The sequence below is a fragment of the Mus caroli genome, unplaced genomic scaffold (genome assembly GCF_978045245.1).
Source record: "Mus caroli unplaced genomic scaffold, Mus_caroli_1 scaffold_5, whole genome shotgun sequence".
Classification (NCBI taxonomy): Eukaryota; Metazoa; Chordata; class Mammalia; order Rodentia; family Muridae; genus Mus; species Mus caroli.
This window is the reverse complement of record NW_028227260.1, coordinates 12,708,707-12,726,228: the sequence shown is the minus strand read 5'-3', so window position 1 is coordinate 12,726,228 and position 17,522 is coordinate 12,708,707. Positions and strand designations below refer to the sequence as shown.

The window sequence follows — 17,522 nt, the reverse complement described above, 5'->3', positions numbered from 1 at the left end:
CAATAAACCTAGTTTGAAGTCAAGTTAGTTGTTCTGAGAATCTATGCAGTATTCCTTTGCTGGAACCACCAGAATAAAGAATGGGAAAGCGAGTTGTTTAAACATCAAAAATGTACGTTCTCTTGACTGTGCTGTGTGTTTTGTAGTCAGGGTCTTACTATGTAGGCCAGGCTAGCCTGGAACTCACTATGTAGCCTAGCTTTCCCATAGATTTGCAGCAATCCTCTTGCCTCAGTTTCACAGGTGCTAGGATTATAGGCATGAATACCAGGCTTGCCTACTACTTTTGCTCAGTTTTGAAGATTCCAAGTCTAAAGTCAAGGTAGAGACAAATCTGGCTTCTTCTGAGGTCTTCATGGCTTGCTCAGGAACTGGTTGTTCTTCTTTATGCCTCATTATGCCTAGGTACTAATTGCTTTCGTTTTGGTTTTGGTTTTGAGTTAGGGTCTCACTCTAGCCTTGGCTGGCCTGTAACTCATAGTTTACTTCCCTCTGCCTCCACAGTACCGGGATTAAAGGCCTATGTTACCATGCCCAGCTTAATGTCAAGTCTTGGCATCAAGTCTTAAGGATCTCATTTCAATATAGGTTCTTTAATGATCTCATATCCAAACAGAGTAATATACATACTGGTTAGAACTTCAGCATGAATATTGGGAGATTTGGACCCTAACATCGACTTTCTTCCATCCCTTTTATCCTATGTGTGCTGAGCAACCTACTATGTGCAGACATTCTGTTAAGCATTATAAACAGAGTTAGCTACAGTGAGTTAGGGACAAGATTTATTTTTAAGTATCATGCAAATATTCTATTAAAGTTTGGAAGAGGGTGGCAGAAGTGCCTTCTCTCCTTCCCCCTTAGATTTCCTGCTTGGTTGGGCTGGTAAAAGGGCCCCATTAACACTCAACTCTGAGGTTAGTGAGTCAGCACCTTGTCAAGCCTGGGACTCACTTGGCTAGGAAGCAGAGATGATGCCCAAGCCAGCAGCCTGCACCACCTCAATTTCCCCTCCTCTCCTCCAAGCCTCCACTGTGACGCAGGGGCCCCTCCCGCCGGGGCCCCTCCCGCCCCCTTCCGGACGCCAGAGGCCCCGCTCCACCTACTGCGTGCCCACTGGCAGCAGTGAACGCCTCCCTGGCAGGCTTCTCCCTAGGCTCCCACCCTAGGACTGCCCCTTGGCCACGCCTGCGCCTTAGAGTCGCGGGAGGCTGGGCTCCGAGGGCGGGCGGGGGAGGAGGGGGGAGGAGGGGGGAGGAGGGCGGGGAGGGCGGGGAGGAGGGCGGGGAGGAGGAGGAGGGCGGGGAGAAGCCCCGCCCGCTGCCGCGACGCCATTTGCCACTGCCGAGCGTGGGCACGGGAGGCTCTCGCAAGCACGGGTGACCAGCCTCTCCTGAGCACGCTTCCCGACCTCCCGCACGGTCTTCGTGGCGCGCACTTCTCGGCGTTGCCCGTCGGAGTCACCGCAGTTCCTGCCGCCAGCCTGAGTGCGGTCCCGCACGCTGCCAGCCAGTCTTTGCCGCCATGCCCAAGAATAAAGGTAAGTACGCCGCCGCCGGGACCGGGGCTCTGCTCCCCGCCGGCTCCCTGGCTCTGCTCTCGGCCTCGAGGTCAGCCCAGGCCTCAGTGACCTTCCTGCCATCTTTTCTTGCCTCTCCTCGGGCTGCATTCTCTGTGTCCTACTTGGAGCTGGGCAGAAGCGCAGGGAAGTTACTCCTGGCTCCCAGTTTGGCCACATTGGGGTGGAGCCGACGCCATTTTTTTTGTAGGGCCTCCTGTGTGAGAATATGGGCTCGTGCCCCCGATTCGCGCCACATTGACCGCGGCGCCCGAGGGACCCGTGGGAACACCTGCCTCGGACTTCTTGGGCTCCCAACACCTGGGGAGTTAAGCCCTGGGAGCCAATCTGAACTTTGAAAAAGGGTGATGCCTCGCTTGCTTTCGTGCCCATCTGGCACCTCCTCCCTAGGATTCTTTATGGACACTTAGTTGGTACTGGTGAGGCCCGTGTAGCCAAGTGGCCAGTACTTTGATGCATTCGCAAATTTCATCCCTAGAGAATCACTTTGCTCCATAGTTTTACCGGGGCTTAACTTTTTCCACAGAGCCCTTGACCCACATTGAGCCAACTTTTCCACGTTTGCTTCTGATCGTGTATATATTTTGTTGAATAAAAAAATAATTCTAAGCAGAAGTGCAGCGTTCCTAAGATCATTCTCATTTTTATATATTTATAGTATTTTGTGTTTTTTTTTTAATGGGATCAAATCTATCTTTACCAGCACTCTACCGCTTTGCTTTGCTCTGTCTGTCCCCAGGCTGCCCCGGAACCCTAAACTAACATTGAACTTGGGATTCTCTCGCTTCAGCTTCCCGAGTAGCTGGAATTACAGGCTTGCTATATTCATTGTCCTCGTAATTTCTCAAAAATATAAAGTAAAAAGTAGTGGAAAGCTTTTATTTCCCACAGGAGAGGAACACATTACACAGTTAGAACTTGGGTGGGGGGAGGGGCTCGCACCTCCCGGCACTAGGAAAGCAGAGGTAGGTGGATTTCTGAGTTCAATCAGCCTGGTCTACAGAATGAGTGCCAGGACAGAGAAACTTCCTTTTTAGAAAAAAAAATAATAAAGTCTTTAGGCAGAAGAGATGAACGCCTTCCTGGTTAAGAGAACCAAAGTTACGTTCTCACACCCACATAGGGCTGCTCATGACTGCCTGTAACTCCAGCCCCAGGGGATCCAATGCCCTCTTCTGCCTCCCCCACCCCTCCACAATCACGCACACATTTAAAAAAAAAAACGTAAAAGTCTTTGCTCATTCATCCTTGGGACCTTGTCCCATGTCCACCCACTAGTATTCTCTTCTGCTTGAAAGTTGGTTCCAAGAAGTCTACTTAGTTACTCTTTGTGCCTATCACCATTTACATTAGCCCTCTGAGTACTTGGTCGCAGTTTTGTGACAAATTGATTTAAGAGAGTCTTGCAGTCTTTCCCCTGACTCTTCCCACAAATGTAACAGAGGACTGATTTGTCTGGCCTCAGTGGGAGAGGAGATGGTGGGGGTCAAGGCTGAGATATACTCTCAGAGGCGGGGTGGGGGGGAACAATCAGGATATAAATAAAAATAATTAATTAATTAAAAAAAATTAAGTTAGGCCAGGGGAAAAAAGATAGTCTTGCTATGTGGCCCTGGCTGACCTTGAACTTGTCTCCATGTCACTGCTAGGCCTCAAAAATGAAGGTTGCCAGTCTTTGTGCAAGGATTGTTGCTGATTGTCCTGGAAAAGGTGTGATTATAAGCATAATATGTTCACAGTTTTCAAATTCCTACCTGTAGGTGTCCCTCTTCCAAGATGGCAGCTGGACCACCTCAGTAGGCGAGGGGTCTTAATCTCACCCTAACTCTAGTGACTACTAGATTTCCAGTTGTCACACTAGTTGTAAGCCCTAAGAGGATGAGAATGGTGTCAGTCATAATCACACTGGCTCAGTAGTACTTAGCCTAAAAGATGCTCAATAAATATTTGTTGGACTTACTCACCTCCAGTCTGGTGACTCCACCCATAGGTGAATGGTAAATTCTCATTTGGTTCCAAGGAGACAGAACTTCTACACTCTACAGTCTAGTTGCTAGCCTAGTATGTTTTAAGATGTATCCTACCTGGGCTTATTTCTCTGAAACACCTCTGTAGTTTAAAGAGAGGATTTGAGCTTAAGAACTAGGCAAGTCTTTTAGAAAGAGAGTGGGGTTAAAAAATAAAGAGTGGTTATTCTTTTTGTTGCTGTTCTGTCATACTCAGGCTTGGTCTCGTTTCATTCTTTCTTTGTTTTGTTTGTTTGTTTGAGACAGGGTTTTCTGTGTAACCTTGATTGTCCTGGACCTTACTCTGTATAGATCAGGCTGGCCTCAAACTCACAGAGATCCAACTGCCTCTGTCTCTGGGATTAGAGATGCACTGCCTTCATTCGTTCAAAGAGAATTTGAAAAGCACTTGATTTCGTGGCAGTAAAATAGAAAGGGGAACAGTGGGGACTCTTGGGATTGCAGGCAAGCACCACTATGCCTGCCTCGCTCATTTCTTTTTATCCCTGTGTAGTATTGCATTGTATGGTACCACTATTGATATGTTTACCCTTAAGATATGTAGGACTAGAGAGATGGCTCAACAGTTAAGAGTACTGGCTGCTCTTCAGAGGTCCTTTGCCCAGCACACACATGGCTGCCTACACCTGTCTAACTCCATTTGCGGAGCATCTAATATCATCTTATAGTGCCTCCTAAGGCTCTAGGAATGCCCACAATAGACAGATAAACATGCACAACATTAAATAGATTTTTAAAAGAGACTTGAGGCAATTAACACCTTGCTTTTAAACTTAAAGTATCTCAGTTATGGTACACTCGACAAGATAAACTATAGACTTGTGGGGTTACTAGCCTTCTGCCCTTATGAAATCACTATGTTCCATTCTAAAAGCAGTAATTTCATTTTCCTCTCACCTGTCATGGGGTGGGGGTGGGGGATGGTTTTGTAAAATGTATCAAGCCCCAGTATGGTGGCTCATACTTGTACTCCCAGCATTCAGGAGACTGAGACTGAAGGATTGTCCCAGTTTCAAAGCTAGCATGGGCTATAATGAGAGACCCTGTCTAAAAAAAAAAAAAGAAGAGAGCTGAAGCCTATGTGGTTAGGATTGTGGAACAGACTTCTCTGGAAAGGAGCCTAAATACAAGACAGAGGGAGGACAGAGGAGGATTGAGGCTGGGTCTGGGATTCCGAGGTCATTGACTACAATTTTGAGGGAGTTATTTTATCCCTGAACTTTAGTGACCTTACTAGTAAACTGGGACTAAATGATACAATATTCAAGATGATTGTGACAAGTGGATGGTGCTCTGAGATAGCAGGTAAGAGCATGGGCACTGTACTCTTCTAACCATCTTGAGGGCAGCCCCGGGCCCAGCAGCATTGCCAACACAAAAGGAACTCTAGAATCTTGGCAGGGTTTTTTTTTTCTAACCTTACTTAACAGCTCCTTTACTTGTTTATTATTGCTTCTGGGTTCGGGCTTTTGTGGCTGACATTCCTGTGTGTGAACTTGTGTCTCTTTGTCTAGATGCAATTCTTGTGCTTTTCTTGGTGGTTTTGTCATTCCTATTTGCTATTGTGTCTTTAATTTTATTATTATTCCTTAGATGCCTTCATTTTCTCATGACACAGGGAATGAAACCATATGGGGTGGGAGATGGGGCTAAAGAATCAGAATATATGAAAAAATGAGGGTGTCACTTAGGAAATTCCATGAGGAGGATAACGTGGTAACATTACGCACCTGAACATGGTAAGTTTAACATGATTAACCAGATTGCATCAATTTTTAAATTTAATTGACTTTTAAAGATGCTTTTCTAGCTGGGAGGTGCTAGTGTACATTTCATAGTGTTTTGCAGATTACTGATATATCTTTTCTTTCTTATCAAAACCACTAGGAAAAGGAGGCAAAAACCGGCGTAGAGGCAAAAATGAGAATGAATCCGAAAAGCGAGAGCTTGTGTTCAAGGAGGATGGGCAAGGTAAGATGCTGAAGAAGCTGGGATCTTGTTTGAGTTTCCCATTTGTTTTTCTATGTTGGGGATCGAACACTTTCTGGCTAACAGACTAGACTCCTGGCTGGCTGCCTCTGATAATGTTTGAGTTTATTTGCACTGACATTTGGCTATTATCTTTTCTTAAAAGATTCTGGTTAAGAATTTGGCATTCTAGGCCAGGCATAGTAATATACACCTTTTTTTTTTTTTAGGATTTATTTTATGTATATGAGTACACTACCGCTTTCTTCAGACACACTGGAAGATGGCAATGGATCCCCATGTAGATGGTTGTGAGCCACCATGTGGTTGCTGGGAATTGAACTCAGGACCTCTGGAAGAGCAGCCTGTGCTTTTAACCACTGAGCCATCTCTCTAGTCCAGTAATACACGTCTTTAATCCCAACACTCAGAGGCAGAGAGACAAGCAGGTGGATCTGTTGACTTCCAGGCTAACCAAGGCTATATGACAATAAATCTCTCATGTCAAGAAAAAGAGAATAATTTGGCATTTGACCCAAGTGAAAGAATATTCTGGCTTTCTAAGAATAAATACTCTTATACTAATTCAGCAAGGCTATCACTAACATTTAAGACACTTTTGCTGAAAATGTCATGAGATTTCTCTAATAAAGATTGAAAGAGGGAGAAGAATTAAGGACATGAAACAAGTAAAGATGTGAGTGTGAGATTTCTGAGGTCTGGCATGTATGCTGACACCTTTGATCTTTAGAAGTAGAGCATAGTCACGAGCGGTGCAATTAAAACATCTAATAACAGACCTGGGTTGTTCCATTACAAAGTCTTCTTTCTAGTTCAACCACTAACTAGCCAAGTGTTTAGCTCCCTCTACTTATTCCATATATGCTCTTTGTATATTTATTCCTTATAAATGAAACCACGTGTTGTTTATATTCAGTGGACTACTATAAAGTTGCTTTTATCAAAGGAAGTAGGCAGTATTTCTTTTTTTTCTCTTAGAATATGCTCAAGTAATCAAAATGTTGGGAAACGGACGATTAGAAGCCATGTGTTTTGATGGTGTAAAGAGACTGTGCCACATCAGAGGGAAACTGAGAAAAAAGGTAAGTATTTGGCCATGCATTTTATCCTAATATAAAAGTGGAGAGGAGCCAGGCGTGGTGGCGCACGCCTTTAATCCCAGCACTCGGGAGGCAGAGGCAGGTGAATTTCTGAGTTTGAGGACAGCCTAGTCTACTGAGTGAGTTCCAGGACAGCCAGGACTACATACCCTGTCTGGAACCCCCCCCCAAAAAAAAGTGGAGAGGAATATGTGGAGGAAATGCCTCGGTTTGGTGGGGTGGGGCATTTCTGTTTTTATAGTAGATAACCACGTGGTTTGTAAACTCAGTTTCTAAGTGAATCATCTTGAGGATTTCATGATTCCATTTTAAAAAAAAAAAAAACATACCATACAGTGATTTTTCTTTTATAGGTTTGGATAAATACCTCAGATATCATATTGGTGGGGCTACGAGATTACCAGGTAAGTCACTTTTCAGTTTGTTGTTGATTTGCTTGAACTTGGGGTGCCATTTCCTAATAGCCCATTGTGTCTTGGGCGTTATTTATGCTGGAGATCCCTGGCATTATGGTTCCCAAATGCCAGTCTGAGGAGTCAGACACTCAGTTTTTCTCTGTCATGATCATTTGAAGTTTTCCATTTTACAATGACCGATACTACTGTGTCATGGGTTTCTTTTTTTTTTAAGTTGTCCTCCAGTTTTTCTTTTTCACTTTGTACTTCCTTTAAAATCTAGGAACCAATTGTGTAGGGTTTTACAGCTGAATGAAGCCAGTTCTAGCCCATAAATGGGACATAGCCTGTTATATTCATTTCTTGTTTTAAAATTTACTTTACATCCCAATATCAGCTCCTCCTCCCCCCTCAGTGCCCCCCACGTAGAACCTCTCTCCATTCCTCCCTCCCCTTGTCTTCTAATTGCTATGACACTAGCAAAAGGAAGAAGGGCTCTGTTTCAGCACAGCTTGGAGGGACAGTCCATCATAGTGGACAGTGCCGCAGGAACCCAAGGCAGCTGATCGGTCCCCCTATCACAACCACTAGGACCGTCCCTTTAATGCATTTCTCTTTGTTTGCCTTTCATCACATACTTAGTTTTTTACTTTTGTGTTCCAGATTAAAAGCATTGACATCTTTGTTTCAAACCATAGGGTTCTCTGTCAATGATTTGGCACTCCACAGGGGCATAGGCGGTGTTCAGGGACTACTGTTCTGGGTAGCATAGCTTGAGTCAGGGTCTGGGGTAGAGTACTGGTGATGTGCACAGCATCCCACTGGCTCACAGTTCTCAGGAGTGCTTCGGTTGAGAAAAGGTGCTCTAAATTCATAAACCATTTGTTCTTTTTGATCTTCTACCCCTGTTAGCCTCCATGGGTATCCACACATACAAGCATGAACATAGACATAGACATTTCTTAAATTTCTTAGGTTTTGATACCAAGTCTCAGTCTTGACTACCGGTGTTTGATCACTCGGTAAATTTTTCCAGGGGAGCATTTGTGCTTTTGATGAAAGGGTAATTATAAGTACTATAAAGGATTAAGTCTGTGTGGTTCTGCTGTTAAGAGATGTGAGCTTTATCTTCCCAGAATTTTTAGTCATTTCTCAGTTATATTCATAGACCTTCTGAGTTAAATCTAAGGAAGGAGAAAAAGATTTTCTAACAAAACATTGAAATTTGAATTTTTAAATTCAATTTGAAAGTATTGTATGATATTGCAGATAATAGTGTGAAATAATCAGATCTAAAAAGTGCTTGTGTTTGTTTTAAGGACAACAAAGCTGATGTCATTTTAAAATACAACGCAGATGAAGCTAGAAGTCTCAAGGCCTATGGCGAGCTTCCAGAGCATGGTAAGGACTGAGTTATTCTTAACCAATCTTATGGTGTTTAGGTTGCCTGCTGGCGTTTAAACAGTGAATGGAATTTTATAGATTTTTACAGATGACCCCATTTTTGTGTTTAACAGAATTAGAGATAAGCATACCTGATTATATACTTCATAGTAGATACCATAAGAAAGAAGGTACTAAAATTCTGTTCCTGATAAAAGTGTAACTAGTGAGACAGTACAGTGTCAGCCAAAGGAATTGTTATGGTTTGTTAAAACTCCTTCAAGAAAGGTTGGTGGTGTGGTACCGTTCAGTCACAGCCACCTTAGCATGCCCAAACCAGGTTCAGTCACCAGCACTATTAAAAACACTCCTTCATGATATAGCTGTCTCGTGTGAGGCTCTGCCAGTGCCTGGCAAATACAGAAGTGGATGCTCACAGTCATCTATAGGATGGAACACAGGGCCCCCAGTGGAGGAGCTAGAGAAAGTACCCAAGGAGCTGTAACCCTATAGGTGGAACAACAATATGAACTAACCAGTACCCCCAGAGCTCGTGTCTCTAGCTGCATATGTAGCAGAAGATGGCCTAGTCGGCCATCATTGGGAGGAGAGATCCCCTTGGTCTTGCAAACTTTATATGCCTCAGCAAAGGGGAATGCCAGGGCCAAGAAGTGGGAGTGGGTGGGTAGGGGAGCAGGGTCGGGGGTATAGGGAACTTTCGGGATAGCATTTGAAATGTATATAAAGAAAATATCTAATAAAAAATTGGAAAAAAAAACCCACTCCTTCAAGAGTGCCCTTGCTTGTGTGTAAATACAAATGGTAGTGACTATGTAGCATGGGTTTTCAGTAAATGTCACCTTTAATCTGTTGTATCCTTACACATTACTAATGTTTTTAAAACTAATATTCTTTGTTTCCTCAAAATACAAGTCTCCTATACCCTTTTCAGATGGAAAATATACTTTATACACTGTTTTGTATGTCTATATTTTTTCATGTGGCAGGTTTTTTTTAATGCCTGCACTGTGATTCCTTATAAAACCATGACTTCTGTTTTTTTTTTTTTTAACATGACTTCTTATAAACAGTTAACAGCACACTGAGAATTATAAATTTGCCATTCCATTCTAGGAGACAGTAAGAGATGTGGAGATTGAGTAGTGCCCTAATTCCTTTTCCATCTTAGGGAAAAGCAGGATCTCCCCAGCTGTCTCTTCCTAATGAATTGGTGGGAATCAGTGGTTCTCTTCTTCTCTTGTTTGTGTTCTTTGCTGTTTCTGTATGGTTCACTTGGATGAGGAGTTAAGTTTTCTGGACACTTGAAACCTTCCTCAATACCAAAGCCAGTAATGACTCCTCCAATCTTTCTCCCTCCTAAAATAACTTTTTCTTTTCCTTTCTTTCCTTTTCTTTTCTTGAGATAGGAAATAAAGTTGTTAGTATGTTTGTAAACTTCTGAAGTTCACCTGAAGGGTATAATTGCTTCAGAGTTAGTATAATTAGAGATTGTCTTTCTCAGGAGCCCTTGGGAACAAAAGAAAATTAAAAATAGTCTCAATGTTTTTAATATTTTGCTCCACATATCAAAATTAGTAGAAAATTGGAAGCCTTTTGTTTTGTTTTTCGAGACAGGGTTTCTCTGTGTAGCCATGACTGTCCTGGAACTCACTTTGTAGACCACGCTAGCCTCGAACTCAGAAATCCACCTGCCTCTGCCTCCCAAGTGCTGGGATTAAAGGCGTGCAACACCATGCCTGGCTCAATTTTTTTTTGATAGTGAAAATATATTTTTTTTTAGTGAAAATATATTTATTTTTTTAATACAATAGCTGCCCGCAATCCACTGGTGTTGATGTTCCAGAGAGAAGAAAATGCAAGCATTTTGTAATGAGCTTTCTGTATGATACTCCAAAGCTGTTCAGCATTATGGCTTGGGAGCTAAACATGTATGGCTTGTGACTTAATATTTTTTTCCTTGATAAGGTAATTTTAGTTTCCCCCACTTTGGTAATTGTAACAATGGACTTTTAGAAGTCTGTGAGTTTTACTAGCAAACACTCTCTTGCTCTCTGAACCAAATGTTGATTATTGCCAGCTCAAGAAACTGGAGAATCGGGGCTGGTGAGATGGCTCAGTGGGTAAGAGCACCCGACTGCTCTTCCAAAGGTCCAGAGTTCAAATCCCAGCAACCATATGGTGGCTCACAACCATCCGTAACGAGATCTGGCGCCCTCTTCTGGAGTGTCTGAAGACAGCTACAGTGTACTTACATATAATAAATAAATCTTAAAATAAATCTTTAAAAAAAAAAAAAGAAACTGGAGAATCAGCTGGGTGTGATGGCGCACGCCTTTAATCCCAGCACTTGGGAGGCGTAGGCAGGCGCATTTCTGAGTTCAAGGCCAGCCTGGTCTACAAAGTGAGTTCCAGGACAGCCAGGGATACACAGAGAAACCCTGTCTCGAATCCCACCACCCCCCCCCCCAAAAAAAAAAGAAACTGGAGAATCTGCCTGTTTTCCAGTGGATACTAAGAAACTATTAAACAGTGGGAAGCCTGGCTGTTTTAAGTACCTCACTTCCTTTTTGATAAGATACAGACCTTGAATGCAATGCAATTTCCTCAGTAACATTAGCTTTCGTAGCAGTTTATAGCATTAAGAGGTTCTGCCTGGTTTGTACACTAGGTGGGTCAGCTCTAGAATTTAGGCATTTATACTTTTCCTGAGTTATACCCACAGAATCTCCTCAGAGTTGCCTGTAGATAGCATTTATTTCTGCATATTTAGGAAATATCTACAAAGAAAAATGAAAAGTAGAAATTATGTTTTCAGGAAGTCAATATTTCATAATCAGTTTTTGTGTGTGTTTTTTTTTTTTTTTTAGCTAAAATCAATGAAACTGATACATTTGGTCCTGGGGATGATGATGAAATTCAGTTTGATGACATTGGGGATGATGATGAAGACATCGATGATGTAAGTGGACACATCCTGCTTTTCCTGCTTTCTGTTTGTGAGTTATATACAAAGATAATTGCCCTTTCCCTTAAATATCATAATACTAGGACTAGAGACCATTTCAATGAGAGTGTGTGTATATATGTCTGTGTATATATTTGGAGTGGGAAGGACATTCAGAAAGAGGAAGACGATCAAGGTGGAGAGATGAAAGAATAGTAGGTGAGTATTGGATGGAGACATGTTTGTGCATGTATGAAATGTTGCAATGAAAACCATTATTTAGCACAATTAATATATACAAATAAAAGTGTATTTGGGGAAACTGGAGCTATGTGATTGCTGCAAGTCAGCCTGGACTGCAAAGTGAATACCAGACCAGCCAGAGCTACACAGCAATTCCTTGCTATCTTTCAACATGGTACTATCATAACAAAAACATTTTAGCAGCTGGAAAAAAAATGGTATATCACTTAACACACATCAGGTAGCCTGTAAGCAAGCACATTTATAAAAGTAAATATATTTTTAAGGTTTTTATTTTATTTTACAAATGTGCTTCTTTTTTTAAAAAATACATAATATTTATGTGCATTGGTGTTTTGCCGGTGTGTATGCTTGTTAGAAGGTGTCAGAATCCCTGTAACTGCAGTTGCAGATGGGTATAAGCTTCCATGGGGATGCTGAGAATTGAACCCTGCTTCTCTGGCTAAATACCTTTAGAAAAACATTTTAAGACTGGAGAGATGGTTTAGTAGGTAAGGATTCCAAAGACTCCAGGTTTGAGGCCCAGAACTCATCTGTAACCTCCAGTTCAGAGGACTTCTTACCTCTTCTCTCTGGCCTCCAAGGGCACTAGGCACACATGTGGTGTGCATATAAAATTAGTAACATACTCCAAAATAGAAAGTGAATTTTTTAATGTATGTATCTTTAGAGATTATGGGGAGGGTAGTTGTGGTGCCTAAATTCTAAGGTTAAATATGTCCTCCACCACTCCCAGCAAACCATTCTTTGAGTAAATTGTTACTTGTATTTGGGCAGTAGAATGACCATACAGTAACCATATGTTATGGGTTAGATGCTTACCCTAAGGTAAGACTCTTTAGGAAATTACACAGTCTTGAGCAAAGGCCGTACATAACTCAGTGGTAGGATGTTTCCTAACTTATACAAGGCCCTAAGTAAGCACCCAGTAATTCAGAAAGCAAACAGGGGGAGAGAAAAGAAGACAGAGGAACTCGGAAAAAAGGAAGAAGCTAAGAGTCTATGGTCCTCTTGTTATAATTTTATTGTTTTTTACTTATGTGTAGTATATGTGAGTTGGGTATCATGTGTATATCGGAGACCAGAACAGAGCATCAGATCCTCTGGAACTGGAGTTAAAGGCACTTGTGATCCTCCCAATGTGGGTGCCAGTAACAAAACTCTACAGGAGCAGCAAACAGTTTTATCCAACGCGCCATCTCTACCCACAGAGTTTATATTGTTGCAAGTACTATTTTAAAATAGGTATTTAGCCGGGCTTTGGTGGCGCACGCCTTTAATCCCAGCACTTAGAAGGCAGAGGCAGGCGGATCTCTGAGTTCCAGGACAGCCAGGGCTACACAGAGAAACCCTGTCTTGAAAAACCAAAAAAAAAAAAAAATATATATATATATATATATATATATATATATTTATTTATTTATTTATTTAGCGTATGGGTGAACAAGTATAACCGTACTAGGCCATGCTTGTTAAGGTCAGTTCACATGGGTTCAAGAGAGCCTCAGGTTTGACAACAAACACACTTTCCTTCTGAGCCACTCCCTGGCCTGTGAACTATGTCTTGGTTGTTTTAGGTTGGTTCTTAAAAGCTTGTTATATCACCTGAAACCTCTGCTTTCTCTCTCGGGTACATTTCTCTATTTGTTTCTTATGTGTTTAAAGGTATTCTGTCAGTACTCCTGTAACCAACTTGAAAGAAAAGGATTTAAGACAGAACTGGTCCTTAAGGGTCCCATTCATGTTGCCTGTCTATTCCTAATTCCAAACTACTAAATGTGAAGTCAGTGCTGGGGAGATGGCTTGGCTGTTGATGAAGCTTGCTGTCTCCTTCCTTTTGCATTGTTTGCATTCTTATTTTGCTTTTTGGATCAAAAAGGAATGTTTGTGTGTGTGTGTGTGTGTGTGTGTGTGTGTGTGTGTGTGTGTGTGTCTGTCTGTCTGTCTGTCTGTCTGTCTGTCTGTCTGTCTGTCTGTGAGAGTGTCAGTGGTGGCCAGAAGAGGGTGTTAGGTTCCCTGGAGCTGGAGTTGCAGTCAGTTGTAAACTATCTTTTTTTTTTTTTTTAAAGATTTATTTATTTATTACATGTAAGTACACTGTCTTCAGACACTCCAGAAGAGGGCGCCAGATCTCGTTACGGATGGTTGTGAGCCACCATGTGGTTGCTGGGATTAGACCTCTGGACCTTCGGAAGAGCAGTCGGGTGCTCTTACCCACTGAGCCATCTCACCAGCCCCCAGTTGTGAACTATCTTATTGGTGCTGGGAACCAAACCAGGTACCTCTGCATGAGGTGTAAGCATTCTAAAAGAGCAAAGAACTCCTGAGGGAAATGTTGTCACCGGTTCTATAAGAAATCAACTTGGTCTGAAGAGAAACTTCCATGTGGAAGCTTTCCTCAATTACAACTCACTTTTAGAAGCCCCAGTCTCCATAATATTTTACGTGGTACATGTTATTTTCTAAAGGTTGTGTAGGTTTCTGTGTGCGGGTGCCCACGGAGGCCAGCAGGACATTGGTCCTGAGGTCCTCTTCCTCCGAGCTCCACTAGCAGTGCACCCACGATCGCACATACAGGGTCTTGTTTAGAATTTCCCCTTTGACTTAAAGTTCTTTTCTCTTTCAGATCTAAAGCGAACTCAACATTTTACATTCCAGTCTTCCGGAAGATTGTCCTTCAAGCTTGGAAAAGTTTTCACTATCATCTTCATTGTAATTTGTTGAGATTACAGTCTTTGAAAAACTGTTAACTGATATGCTAAGTCCACTTTGTTGATTCGATTCAATGGTCCTTAAGACTGTTTAAGAAAAAAAAAGCCTTTCCTACTTTGACCCCTTCCAGTAAGTAAATGGGTGTTTTGAATAAACCATTTGCCTTGTACTCAGTATAAAGTATGACTAAGCCCTGCCTTTGCATAGCTGTTGACTGGACAGTCTTTGTGTATATTCCAGTTGCCCAGAGATTTTGATACAAATGGAGGCAGAAATCTGTGTTTTGTTTTTGTTATATTTTGAGACAGAGTCTAACTTTGTATCTGAGACTAGCTTGGAGTTCACTGTAGTACTGGTGGGCCTCAGACTTGTTGGGATCCTCTTGAGTGCTAAGGGCATATGTATGTACCACCATACCTGGCAGAAATCTATTTAAAGGCAAAAATGATAGGTCTGCTTTTCATATTTAAGTATGTGGCTATTTTTATACTAGTTTTGATACCATGTACATTTTTTTTCATGATTTTATTTTGCAGTCATCGGCTTACTGGAGGAAGAAAGGCATTTCCAAAATGGTTTTTGGGGTTTGGGGGTTTTGTTTGTTGGGCGGGGAGTGTTGAGACAGGGTTGCTTTGTGTGGCTCTAGCGATAATGAAACTCACTCTATACACCAGGCTGGCCTCAAGCTCAAAGTCGTTTTCCTGCCTTTGCCTCCCAAGTGCTGGGATTAAAGGTGTGCGCAGCAGCTACCACCGACACCAACACCGCCCGTCTCCAAAATAGTTTTTGAAACTGGTTTTTCATGCCAGTTTTGAATTAAGGTCAGTAGTTGCAAAAATTGAACATTAGGTGATGCTTAGTTGTCTTAACATAGAAATACTATTTTAATTGTTGAGATGGTTGCTTGTCTCAACTAGTGTGAACAGGACATTTCCCAAAGAAAAGATTGTTTTAATCATGTGTGTAGAATATTTTTACCCAACAGAAAGATTGTATTGGAGTATTGCTTTTTGTTTCAGGAGTCTTATTCACATAAGCTACAATTTTGAGTACTTTATAAACACATAAAACATAGGCAAGTGAAAATATAAATATTACAGAGCAAAAGTATAAATTAATGCTTTTTCAGGCTTTCCCTAAACGTGAGGGGAAATGAGGGGATAACAAACTTAAGCCTGATGTAATGGCATGGCCTGTAACCCCGCACGGAAGGGCAGGGCAGGAGGATCAGGAGTTCAGCATGTTTTCAGAAACTGGTTTTTAATGCCAATTTTGAAGAAATGTCTCAAAAAACAACATTCATAACAAGATGCTTTCTTATTTCTGAATCAAAGAGCTATAGCCGAAAAAGCAGCATGTCACAGAGGATCTTGTCGTCTGGTTTAACATTAGGGACAAGTTTACCGTGGGGAGGGTCCAGGGGAATCCAATTTTCTTTCTACTGGGAAATTAGGTTTGCTCTTATTTAGGAGTTCTAAGACTAGAAGCTGAGCTAGTCGAAACTCACTAGACATACTGAAATCATTTCAGTTTCAAACCAAGATCCATCCTGCAGCATGTGGACCTTGTATTTTGCTATCATCCAGAAAGCTTTTCATTCATGAAAACTGACACACAAAGGAATGCGCCTTTCACATGGTTTCACAAACAAGGAGATGCGCTCTAGTTATTTCCTAACTATGACTTCATCTCCTAGGTTTGCACACTCTGCCTCAAAAGCCGAGGTACCATAAAAACATTGGGAAAGACACAGTGGTGCAGTGTATATTTCTTCTTCTGTGGAGTTCCTCCGTGTTTATCTTGGCAGACTGCATCTGAGAACAAGGCTGCCAATAGCCTTGCAGCGTTTGCTGAGCAATTGTCTTCCTTAGTAATTAGACCTCTGTACCTTAAAAGTGTTTCACCAGCTGGATGTAGCGTACCCCTGGGATCCCAGCTCTGGGGGATTTGTCATTGCATAGTAGCTAGGGCTACATAAGGCACTGGCTCAAAAACAATAGAAACCATTTTTGCTCAATGTGCAGTATATATAGATTACTCTGTGAGCAGTGTTTTGCTTCTGCTTAGGTGATACAGCTCAAGCGTTCATTTTCTACTTTCTGTACCAAACAAGATTTGAAATGGTTTTAGAAATTAGACAATGACCCCACTTCCTATCTCTTCTGGTGGTTTTATCTTTTTTTTTTTTCTTCTTCTTCCCTAAAGCAGCATTATTGAGTGCTTTTGTATCCTGGAAGATCTGGAGACATATTGATTTAAAATAGTTGAATACAGTTGTATTAATACAGTATACAAATGCTACCTGGAAGAGTTCTTTGATGTGTATTTGGTGTGGGAATCATATAGTGTCACGAATCCAGTTTTAGTTCTAATAAGGAATGGAAATAGTCTTTAAGGAAATTATTTGGTTTCTTTATTTTTGGTTCCTATAGTATAGCTCCAAGCAGCACCTAGGAAGAATAATAAAATGTTTGAAATCGAAGAATAATGTTTTTTTGTTTTGTGGAGGGGAGGATTGTTTTGGTTTTGAGGGTGGAGGTTTTTTTGGGGGGTTTGTTGTTGTTGTTTTTTGGGGGGGGGTTTTTGTTTTTTTTTTTTTTTTTTTTGAGACAGGATCTCATGTACCCCCAGGCTGGCCTTAAAATACCAATAGCTAACTAAGGCCAGCCTCAAATTCTGATCCTCTGCCTTTACCTCCCAAATGCTGGGGTTTCGAGTGTGTACAAGCACACCCAACTAGAATAATACCTCTTCCTATTAAGATGATGTAACAAGTCAGTGCTAATCAATCTGACAGGCTCATACCAAGTTCTTGGTCTGATCCCCAACACCCATAAACAGAGCAGTTTGATCGGGTTGTATTTTTCCTGTAGTTTATTCCAGTTGAGCATGAACAATGTGTGTCGCTAAAGTGGCGGTGTAACCACACCAAGTGTCTGTAAAATGACTTGCCAGCATTTAGCCATTTGCCTGTTGAATCTTTCTTAACCATCTTTTAAGGGAACTACTTTAGGAGATTACAAGTATTCATGATAGGGATTTTTTAATATTTTATTGGAGAGTAGCCATTGGTTTACTCATCCTATGTATGGAATTGTGGCTGTAAGT

At 41.8% G+C, this 17,522-nt stretch overlaps 1 protein-coding gene across 1 annotated transcript; it reads left to right on the top strand.

Annotated features, from left to right (window-relative positions):
* Positions 1–1,285: 1,285 nt before the first annotated feature.
* Eif1ax (eukaryotic translation initiation factor 1A X-linked) lies at positions 1,286–16,902 on the top strand. Its single transcript, XM_021153342.3, has 7 exons — positions 1,286–1,540; positions 5,494–5,577; positions 6,574–6,677; positions 7,049–7,099; positions 8,410–8,491; positions 11,362–11,453; positions 14,329–16,902. Exons 1-7 carry the CDS (start codon positions 1,525–1,527, stop codon positions 14,332–14,334), a joined length of 435 nt encoding a protein of 144 aa, XP_021009001.1. The 5' UTR covers positions 1,286–1,524; the 3' UTR covers positions 14,335–16,902.
* The last annotated feature ends 620 nt before the right edge of the window (positions 16,903–17,522 follow it).

Excerpts from the sequence above, each read along its gene's own strand:
- Eif1ax (XM_021153342.3), top strand. Across the intron at positions 5,578-6,573 it reads GTTCAAGGAGGATGGGCAAG|AATATGCTCAAGTAATCAAA; the intron begins GTAAGATGCTGA and ends TTTTTCTCTTAG. Across the intron at positions 8,492-11,361 it reads TGGCGAGCTTCCAGAGCATG|CTAAAATCAATGAAACTGAT; the intron begins GTAAGGACTGAG and ends TTTTTTTTTTAG.